The sequence below is a fragment of the Ipomoea nil genome, unplaced genomic scaffold, assembly GCF_001879475.1.
Source record: "Ipomoea nil cultivar Tokyo-kokei standard unplaced genomic scaffold, Asagao_1.1 scaffold2580, whole genome shotgun sequence".
NCBI lineage: Eukaryota > Viridiplantae > Streptophyta > Magnoliopsida > Solanales > Convolvulaceae > Ipomoea > Ipomoea nil.
The window spans coordinates 1,322,408-1,331,794 of record NW_017619008.1 but is presented as its reverse complement, the minus strand read 5'-3'; the positions used below and the strand labels follow the sequence as shown (position 1 = coordinate 1,331,794).

The 9,387-nt window shown below is 36.6% G+C and overlaps 1 protein-coding gene across 2 annotated transcripts; it reads right to left on the bottom strand.

The window, feature by feature from the left end:
• Positions 1-5,900: 5,900 nt before the first annotated feature.
• LOC109154004 (NAC domain-containing protein 92-like) lies at positions 5,901-8,328 on the bottom strand. Of its 2 annotated transcripts, none has more exons than XM_019301889.1 (3): positions 8,045-8,328; positions 7,536-7,810; positions 5,901-6,866 (listed from the first exon to the last, which is right to left on the bottom strand). In XM_019301889.1, exons 1-3 carry the CDS (start codon positions 8,265-8,267, stop codon positions 6,132-6,134), a joined length of 1,233 nt encoding a protein of 410 aa, XP_019157434.1. In that variant the 5' UTR covers positions 8,268-8,328; the 3' UTR covers positions 5,901-6,131. The 2 variants fall into 2 exon arrangements, with proteins under 2 accessions (XP_019157434.1, XP_019157435.1); XM_019301890.1 differs by having other exon boundaries at positions 5,901-6,863; positions 8,045-8,327.
• Between the last annotated feature and the right edge of the window lie 1,059 nt (positions 8,329-9,387).

Genomic DNA, 9,387 nt, shown 5'->3' with positions numbered 1-9,387 from the left:
TATATACTATCATTGGAACCGTTTTCAGAAGAATTATCAATAATGTGAACCGCCCCCTTTTTGTCGTCAACATAAATAATATAGTAGTGGGTGCGACGATGAAGAGTAAACATGAACTGAAAACAAAAGCATATGAAAAAATATCAATACATGTGGCTACTATGTAGCGCGTATAGCAACAATAACACATACCATGTCAATCGATGCCCAAGACTTAATACGAGACATTGTGAAGTCTTGTTCCAAAAGCCCCTCAAACAATACGAGTCGATCAAAACGTGAGTGCCCGGGGCCAAACAGTGTGTGCAAGTGCATTAGATAACTATTTAAAAGTAGTAGTAGTTAAAAATAAGGGTGAAAACTAACTTAAAAGATTTAAATAGAAAAAAAAATACCATTGTAATTGGAGCTCCAAATAATCGAGAAGGGATGCCATCCAGTTGCAATCTCTGCCTAGCATTCAACAAAGAAGTCCACACATTAATTACTCCAACGCGTACCTCGACACCAGAAACGGGAGACATGAAGTCTTCATGCGTAGCAGACCGTCCATCAAACTGAAACAACACCGCGTCCCTGATACACAAACACAATATTTAAAATATGAACACTTTAAAGGCCGAGTATTTCACAGAAAACAAATAAGAAACAGAGCACGACCATGTCACGTGCTGCGCTATTAGCGATCCAACTATAGACATCAGTATCCTTCAATAAACACACGGGGGAGAGCAGTATAGAGCAAGGTACTCCGGACTGTGGAGGAAGTGCAGGTGTACGCATAGGGGTAACCTCGGCAACAACATGGCGTACGCCCTTCTCCGGTGCGCGACAAAGAGGCGCCAACGTGTTAGAAGACGAATCCTGGACATCCGGAATAATTGGCTGAAACAAGACAATAACTGATGAGACGAATTAACCACACCAGAAATGAGAGAGACTCAACTATATCTTTAAAAAAAAAAAAACTCCACAGGGGTGACCGCAATGTGTTGACCACCGACCAACGAAACATGCGACCTTATAACAGGAAGAGCATGAGCAACGCCGTCCTGGGAATGTGGTGAAAGGACCTATATAACGGACAAAAATATTGCTGGAAAAGGCAAATAAAATGTAACAAATAGTTACTAACTGATGTGTGCAAACTACTTTAAACTGTGTGTAACTATGTGACGAATGCAGGAAAAAAATAGACACAACAAATAAAAAATACACAGACGAAATACTTAACAACACGAGATTAAAAAAAAAAAGAATTAAAAGGAAAAAAAAACCCAATTAAAAATTAGTAAGTTGCAAGTAACACTTAAACTCCCTGCACTGGTATGCGATCATACTTACACGAACAGCAGAACCACCACCAACAACCGCCCGTGCAACATTGTCATTACCCGCATTGACACTAACTTGCACCGACTTTTGGACTGCAAACTCCTGAGTCAACCCAAGACTAAATGATGGCATGTCAAGACCTGGGCTGGTCTATAAGACAGAACGTGCAATCTCATCAACAATACAAATATTGTCAGGATCATCCCAAATGTGATCATCTTCTTGCGTAACAGATGGAGGCACAGACGCTTGAGCAGCAGCACCCGCACACACTTGACGCTCAGAGAACCCAACAATCTGGTTTCCAGCATCCAATATCTTTTGAAAAGTAAGTGAACGCACAGGTTATTGGGGGTGTGCTTCCAAAAACGCCACGAGATCATCCAACGCCTTAGACGCAAGTACAGACTTCACTTCAAACTGTTCTTCCACAGTCTGCGCATCCAAAACCAAACAAAATCAATTGGAAATTAAAAAAAGGCAACTGCAAAGACGGGAAAACACATGATTACATGGAAAAAAAAAAAAGAAAAAAAAAAAAGAAGGAAACCAAGAGGAAAACCTTCACAGCACCACCATGACCAGCACCTGTTCCCCCGTCAAACAACGAAGGCTCAACACCGCCTCTCTCGAAACCACCAGCCTTAATCTCCTCACTCTCACGCTTTTTAAGTAGATTGAATGTCCATCCACGACTAGAAGGCAACAACCGTGGCACCGGTCACTTCGAAGTTGTCACCTGTCCACATAAAACATCTGCACACGCATATAAGTGGTTTAGTTGCACAGACTACCAAAATGAAAAATATATATATATATATTCACAGAACAATAAAGAATCTTACAGTCAAGAACAAAATGGGGCCCGTAAATGGCTGAGACTTCTTACGCATCCATTTACCGTGACTATCAACCAAGCATTCTAATAAAAACCTACACCAATTAAGGTCTTAGATCTTATCAACATCTTCAAAGTGGTTGAAAATGAGCTGGTACGCATACCCGTTACCCATAGTCGAGCAAAGTGTGCTAACTACTAAAACTGCAAAATTAAGCTTGAACCACTCATTGCATCACCCTCCAAAAGATCACTAAACTTGCGCCCAATCATGCCCAAAGTAACATCATGCTTATCCCTAATAAACTTTCCCCTCCATTCCCTCAACTTGTCACTAACATCATCTTGGGCCGCTTCGTGATGACAATCTCACCCCGTGGTTAACCCAACACCGCCTTAACATCCTCCTCGCAGATATCAATCAAGACTCCATTATCCAACCTAAAACACATGTTGACTGGATCAAAGTTAGTCAAAAGCCACCACCCCATTCGCTTAGGAATATCATGAATCTTCAAATAAAAAAGTTGGTCTAAGCCCAACTCCCCCACTGCCCTTCTTTGACGGGGATTAAACTTCTTCATTGAAACCACTAACTTAAACACTGATACACGGGTGCTAATCTCAGGAAAGATGCGAACTTCATTACCAGCACCGTCTTGCCTAGGGCCTTGCATCGGTGTAGAAGAATGCACGCGTCCACAGGAGGTGCAGAAACAAAGTCATCATCATTCGAAGAGTGAATTCCTTGACTTTTGATACGGACACCATTCCTAGATTTGGAACCTACACGCATAGACATAAAGACATGTTCAAAGATTGCACACACAGGAAATGTAGTATGCATAGACTTAACATGTAGAGGCGAGTTTAGGTGCGACGGTGTCCTTAGGTGCGGCAGTGCGGCGTCACCAATAGTTCAACAAATATACACCATCAACATTAGGAAAATGCACCACAAAAACACACAAAAATTAGGTACGCATCACCAAAAACTCACCGTTAGGTGTGAGTAAAAACATCATACAGTGTTCGAAAATACACCATTTGGGTGTGGTGAGTTATATGGTGTATTTTTTTTGGGTATGTTGTGTATCTTTGGTATTTTTTTTTTCATTTTAATGTGGTGTGTTTCCCTTACATTGTTGGTGCATGCTGTTAAAACTGTTGGTGTATTATGAAATTTTGCCGCACCGCCGCACGGGAAGATCCCGCCGCATTTGGACTTTCTTCTATATATATATATATATATATATATATATATATATATATATATATATATATATATATATATATATATATATATATATATATATATATATATATATATATATATATATATTTATTTATTTATTTATTTATTTATTTATTTATTTATTTATTTTTACACACGAACCGATATTTCAATTGTTATCTAATGCATTTTACTTTTGTTGCTTGATAGCGGAAGAATGTAGTCCTGTACAAGCAAAAACCACCAGATAGTAAACTTAATTAAGTTTTTACAGCAGGATCATGCCAATTTCCTTTATTTTACCTTCACCCACCCTTCTAAATCTTCCGTACACGTATCCTATCTCGACCCAAATGAGAAATTTCATTACAAAAATATAGTAATTAAATAATAAGATAATAATAACACTTCAAAAAGTGAAATATAGAATGTAATTTTAAATATATAAAAATAAAAATGTAGCATAAAGTAGTAGAAAGAGACGAATTGAAGGGAAGGGTTGATGACGTGGAGTGAGTGCACACGTAAAATAAGGAAGAGCAAACGTGCGAGCTACATATTCATATTACTAAAATTGTGGAGAATATTCCCACAGCAAAGCCTAAGCTCTCCCAAACCCCAAGAACTCAGACTTAGACACCTGTTTAGACCATGTTTTTAAGATACCTATTTTTGCTGAATGTTTATCGCCACCATTTCTGCGCACCTTATATCCCTTCCAATGCACCTAGCCTCCCGCCCTGCCCTGCCCTGCTCATTCCACCATTCAATTATATTGCTTCTCCACCTTCACACGCAATAATTTTCATTATTTTCTTTTCTTACCTCCTACCTAGCTTCCTAGCTAGCATCACAATTAATGCTTCCCCAAATGATTATTATTATTTTCTTACTAATTTATCCAACCCGTTTAATATTTTGACATTTTGTAATAAATTTTCTCTTAGAAATTTAAACGTATAAGATTTAAACTATATAAAATTATATATAATCTCTTGCCCATTAAATCATGTTTAAATGGTTCACATACATGCACCTAACCCTTTAATTTTCAGTCAGCAAATTGTTTACATTTGTACAAATATATAATTCAATAGTCAATAATGACAAGAATTTTACAGAAAATACTATTTAAACTTTAATATCTTGAACTAGATTTAATATTTCTTCACAGAATATACTATTTAACTTCAAAACAAAATATTTTTCATAGAGAATCCTATATATTCTTATAAGGCCAATCCAACCTGAGTTTATACATATACCTTATTTGATAGGTACACTAATTATCTCTCTCTCTCTCTCTCTCTCTCTCTCTCTCTCTCTCTCTCTCTCTCTCTCTCTCACACACACACACACACACACACACACACACACACACACACACACACACACACACACACACACATATATATATATATATATATATATATAGAATTAGGTTCAAATGAGAATCTCTGTTAATAAGTGAACATGTGTACCATTGTGCATCGTTGATCTTGTAATGATTTTGACTGGTAAATATACATCACTGCACCATATTACTACACTATTGCACGACTACACAACTGCAAAATGCACCATTGCACTACTCCTCAAATCTCTGCCATCCAATCTCACATCTCAACGGTGCATAGGGGTTCACGGGTTCACACTCAAGCAGTGATTCTCACCTGAATCGGACCCATGACCCCCCTTGGTATTTCAATGATATGGATTTTAGGAATAAAAAAATATAACTTTTAGACAAAATTACCCATCTTTTATTTAACCTAGAATTGATGTTTGTCATCTCTCTTTCGATTATAGTGCATGTGTCTTCTTCTTCTACTCTCAACACAGAACATCAATAAATATGTCAACCTCAATCAAAAATGTGTTCTCAAAACTCCTTTATCTATTTTATTGCTTTCGTTATACAATTTTAGAGTTTATTTACAGCGAGTTACATAAATTTTCAAAAGCAAAATTTGAATTTGGTCAATTAGGATTAATAATAATAATAATAATAATAATAATAATAATAATAATAATAATAATAATAATAATAATAATAATAATAATAATAATAAGTATGGGTATTTTAGACTGTATACTACTTATTCCCTTTCAATTCCCATGCATGTACACCAAACATCGTAATTGAAATCCCCGGTAATTCTATTCCTATAAACCAAACACTGGAATTTAAATTCTCGATCACTTAATTTCCAGTAATTCGTCTCCCATGGAATTGCAATTCATTTCCTATGTAATTCCCTCCGACCAACCAAATGCCCCATTAGTTTTAAAAGGAGAAGTTTCAAGCATAATTCTTATTTTTGTTAAGGAATTTAGAAAAATTGATAAAACACTATCTATCATTTGAGAATAAATAGGAAGGAATGAAACTAACCTAAAACGCAGAAGCATATATTGATTACTAAAAATAAAGGAATTGAATTTGGAATGAAGATGCATGCATGCATGCAAATATATTGAGGTAACACAACTACACAAGCATAATTATATATGCAGCGAGTAGGTCGAAAATAAATCATTTTCCATCTTTGAAAAATTAAACGAATAATTGAGAATAACTACCACCTATGTACGTACAATGTCTGAATTTTTTTATTTTTTATTTTTTTTGAAACATGTATGAATTAATTAATTAACAGCACTGATTTTTATTTTTTGTTTTTTGTTGTCTGTATGCGTTGGCCGGTAATTCTATTGTATTCTTCATGGATCTTCAGGGCCGTAGTGGAGATCGTCGTCCCAAAATGAGTAAGGATCGAGATCGTCGTCCATGTCGCCGTCGTGATAGCTTGGGTCGGTGTCCAGATCATCGAACGGCCTAGGGCTGCTCTGATCATCGGCGACGATTATCTGCTTCAACTTGGACAGCGCCGAGGTTGTCTCTGTGTTGGCCGCCATCACCTCCATGCTGAGCCCCGTCTCCTGCGACCCGCTGACGTTGTTGTACGATGTCTGTTCCACTTTCAACGCGGGAGTGTTCACCTGCTGCTTCGCAACAGTAGCGTTGTCCATGAAAGCCGAGTAGAAGAGGCCGTCGCTGGCGAAGCCACCCGTCGGAGCTGGGAGGTTCTGAGGGTATAAAACGGCGGCGGGCGGCGCTGGATTAGCAGAGCTGAGGAGACTGAATTTGTAGTTTGAGTGCAGCATGGGGAAATACGGAGACTTTCCATGTGAGGAGGATGAGGATGCCGCCGCCGCCATTACTGGTCTGGGTTTGAAGTCTTGATGATTATCATCATTTTCAAGAAAGTAGTGTTGATTGAAAGCAGGAGACAAATCCTTCAAAGATGGCAACGTTGTTGTTGGCGCCGCCGCTGAAGGACTATGAATCATCAGATTGTCCACAAATGAATCATTATCATTATTCTCCATTGGGATTCCTCTCACCACTGCCACGCTCTTGTGGAACACTCTACTCACCACCCATTCTGCATCCTGCTATCACATAAATAAATCACAAATTCTAATTAATATTATTGCACCACAAATCTAATCTCAATCTCCAGCTTGGCCTGCCTGTTACACAAATTAAAAATCCACCAAATTCAAACACCCTATCGATCTATACATATCTCATACTCTTTCCTCATACCTTATCTGTATGTATGTAGTCCTATTCTATCTACCTGTCTCATTTACTATTTCATTTCTATATATATATGTCTTATTCGGTTTGTTCCATTAACTATATATTTTAATAATTAACTTGATCAAATATACATAAATTATATCATCCAAAATCACAATTTTCAAAACATATAATTAAAAGAAAGTGGACAATCATTGAAGATAGAATAATATATACTAAAAAATTTGATTTTTTAAATAAAAATTTAAAAAAAGAAAAAAAGAAAAAAAAAGGTGTCTAGCTTGTATTTGAATTGTGTGAATTTATATATGTCTACTTTTTTCGAAAGCTACTGACTCAATTACATTGTAGTATCTGTTTAAACATACTTTTTCAACATAATGAAACACACAGAGTCAACAACACCTTCACTGAGGCTCGATCTCATGACCATCTTAGGAGGTGCAGCAGGTAAATTAAGATGCAGGTATATATGCAATGGTAGATGAAGGATGGGAGGTGAGAGGCAAGTAGCTTACCCTGATTGTTTTATTGTAAGAGAATTCACCTTCAAGTCTAAACTCATGCATAACCCAGTTAGATTTTTCACCTTTGGGAGCTCTACCTCTGTAGAAAACAAGAGTCTTCTTCATCCCAATAAGAGAGTTACTCTTTCCCTTGAAGATCTCCTTGTCTTTTCCGGTAGCCTTCCAGTAACCGGATTCTGTTGCCCGGTTAGTCCTCATCCCCGTCGGATACTTCCGGTCTCTCTGACAGAAAAACCACCATTCTTTCTCCCCCATCTTCGCTTTCTCTGAAAACATAACCCCCCCACACCATATATATATCTCTTAATTCCTTAATTTATAAACAATTATGCAGGATCTGAATTATTCTTAACACAGAAAAAAAAAAACACCCAAGAAATGATGAACTCAAGTGTCAAAGGCCTTGTAATCCAAGGATCTTGACATTCCAGAGAAAAATTAAAGAAGATAGGTAGATGATCGAGCTGAGACAAATTGAAATTAATTAAGAAAAGACTTACTAGGTAAATCCCAAGGTTCAACCTTGTTAAGATCGACTTCTCCGATGGCTATAGCGACGAAACCATTGTTGGAGACCTTGTGTAAGAGGTAGTGCAGGATGATCTCTTCATCCGTAGGGTGGAACCTAAAGCCTGGAGGTAGGCCTAACAGATCATCTTTATCTCTTTCGTTTTCATCTCCGTGAGCCACTAAAGCTTCCTTTCCAGTTTCGAATGTTTCCATTTCTGCTCAGACAAGAGAAGAAGGTAAACCCATTGAGAAAGTAGGGAACAGGGAAATGGAGGGTGTTTTATAAGCACAAACCACAAATAATGGGAGTTCCGTGAGGTGCAAGTCTCTTACGTAAGAAGCTTATAAGTCTAGTTAGCGGACTTCTTTTTTTTTTTTTTTGGCAAATTTTCTGCTTCTTTTAAATTTCATTTGGACCCCTAAAGTTTCTAACAATAGCAAGCGTGTACCTTTTTATTTTAAAATATACATCATTACCCGTCGATGCAAAGTTAGTTAATACTAATTGAGGTATCTGTATCCTCATGTAAGAAGCCTGTAAGTCTACCAAGCGGACTTTCTTGCAATATTTTTGCTTTTTCTAAATCTCATCCGAACCGTACCCCTAGATTTCTAACAAAAACAATTAGCGCATATCTTTTTATTTTAAAACCTGCACATTATTCGTTCATATAAAATCTATACTAATTGAGATATCTTTATACCTACGTAAAAGTCTGGCAAGCGAGCTTTCTGCAAATTTCATGATATTTTTTAAATCTCATACGGACCTGTACAGTTTCTAACAATAGCAAGTATTTATCATTTTATTTTAAAATTCGCACCAGTAATTGATGATATAAAATCAATACTAGCTAATTGAGCACCTTTATACCTACGTAAGAAGCTTATAAGTCTAGCGAGTGGACTTTTTTAAAAATTTTTTATTTTTTAATATCGAATTCAGATCCTTAAAGTTATCTAACAATAGCCTGTGTATGTCTTTTTATTTTAAAATTTGCACTATTATCCGCTAATAATATAAAACCGATATAACTTTATACCTACGGTCTACGGATTTTTCAGCTGCACCCTTATAATAAATTGCAATATTCATCATCTATTAGAGAAAAATAAAAAATAAAAAAAAAAAGATGAAGAAAGAAAGAAAGAAAGAAAGAAAAGAAATTCTCATCACGCACGCCATTATTTTTTAAACCAAAAGTTATTTTCCAGCTGCTTTAAAGAACATAAAATGCGGTCTATCTCCTTTTTTTTTTTCTTTGTTACAACAAAGATTTCTAAATTCTTTAAATTAATGTTCACGAATATTCACCTAGGACAATATAACTTT

Bases quoted from the DNA above. Each gene is read 5' to 3' on its own strand.
- LOC109154004 (XM_019301889.1), bottom strand. From the start codon at position 8,267: ATGGAAACATTCGAAACTGGAAAGGAAGCTTTAGTGGCTCACGGAGAT. The intron at 7,811-8,044 runs GTAAGTCTTTTC...TTATGTTTTCAG, and splicing joins TGAACCTTGGGATTTACCTA to AGAAAGCGAAGATGGGGGAG. The intron at 6,867-7,535 runs GTAAGCTACTTG...TTTATGTGATAG, and splicing joins CTTACAATAAAACAATCAGG to CAGGATGCAGAATGGGTGGT.